Genomic DNA, 1,459 nt, shown 5'->3' on the forward strand with positions numbered 1-1,459 from the left:
TCCCGGAGGGTGTCCTGGAGGGGTTCCAGGAGTATCCCAGGAATCCCAGGGGTGTCCTGGGAGTGTCCCAGGATTTCCAGGGATGTCCTGGGGTTTCCAGGGGGTCCAGGGGTATCCCAAGAGGGTCCCAGAGGTGTCCCAGGGGTATCCCGGGAGCATCCCAGGTTTTCCTGGGGGGTGTCCCAGGGGGGGTGACCACCCCCAGGAGAAGATCCAACGGCTCTTCCAGGTTCTCCCAGTCCCCAGGGATGATCCCACCGGGACTCCCAGCAACCTTTACTGGGCTGAACTGGGCCAGCTCCTCCTGGGGGGGGGGGGGGGGGGGGAAGGGGCTGTCCCGGGCCTCACGGAGCCCCTCTGGAATTCCAGAAGGAGGATTCGCTCCGTCGGGCGACGTGGGAGAAGAACCTGCGGCTGGTGACGCTCCACAACCTGGAGCATTCCCTGGGAATCCGCTCCTACACCCTGGGAATGAACCACCTGGGGGACATGGTGGGTGCGGGAAGCGCCTCCGGAATTCCCACCACGGAGGGGGGATTTATCCGGGATATCGGCGGGTCTGGGGGGGGGGGAATCCCTGTGGGGATCCAGGGAGAGGCTGCTCCGACGTTCCGGCCGGAATTCCGCGAGGGAAGAACTCCTCGAGGTGGGATTTGGGGCCATCCCGGTCCTTAGGGATGTTTATGGATCATCCCTCCTCCCTGTCCCGGGGTTTAATGACGCAACACCCAAATTCCAGGGATTTTGGAGGCCGGAGCTGAGCTCTGTCCTTCCTTTTCCAATGAAAATCCGGACATGAAATGGAAGAGTTAAGAAGGGATTTAATTCGAAACTCAACCCAACTTCCAGGGATTTTGGCTTTTTTTTTTTTTCCCCTCTCGCCTTTTCCAACCAACGTTTGGAATTTAAATGGAAAGCTAAAAGATTAAAGGAGGGATTTGACGACCCAACCCGACTTCCAAGGATTCTAGGGGGGCTGGATTCGAGCCCTGTTTTCCCTTTTCCTGTAAAAAACAAGGACTTGAGGATTCCCCGAACCCGCCTCTTCCAGCTCGGGATTCCCAGCCTCGGGTGGAATTTGCGGAGAGCGGGAATCACCCTCTGGAATTTTGTCCCGTTCCCAGACCAGTGAGGAGGTGGCGGCGGCGCTGACGGGGCTCCGGGTGGCTCCTCGTCCACGTGGGAACTCGGCATTCCCGGCCCGGCCGGTCGGGAACGTCCCGGAGGAGATGGATTGGCGGGAGAAGGGATGTGTCACCGAGGTGAAGAACCAGGTGAGGCCCTCCCTGGGAGCCTCCGGGAGATCCCAGATCCTGAACCTTCTCCGGGGGTTCCCAAATCCTTCTCCATTCCCAGATCCTGAACCTTCTCCGGGGGTTCCCAAATCCTGAGCCTTCTCCATTCCCGGATCTTGAACCTTCTCCAGGGGTTCCCAAATCCTTCTCCATTCCCAGATCCT

The 1,459-nt window shown here is 59.4% G+C and overlaps 1 protein-coding gene across 1 annotated transcript in view; it reads left to right on the top strand.

Moving 5' to 3' along the window:
* Positions 1–352: 352 nt before the first annotated feature.
* The window catches only part of LOC113941747 (cathepsin S-like), a gene marked incomplete at both ends in the record, with an annotated part of 2,010 nt that continues 903 nt past the window's right edge, over positions 353–1,459 (top strand). The window contains 2 exons of the mRNA XM_027632883.1: positions 353–492; positions 1,125–1,274. Coding sequence (XP_027488684.1) covers positions 353–492; positions 1,125–1,274 — 290 coding nt within the window. The remainder of the gene's footprint in view (positions 493–1,124; positions 1,275–1,459) is intronic.

The sequence above is a fragment of the Corapipo altera genome, unplaced genomic scaffold, assembly GCF_003945725.1.
Source record: "Corapipo altera isolate COAL_440 unplaced genomic scaffold, ASM394572v1 59901, whole genome shotgun sequence".
NCBI lineage: Eukaryota > Metazoa > Chordata > Aves > Passeriformes > Pipridae > Corapipo > Corapipo altera.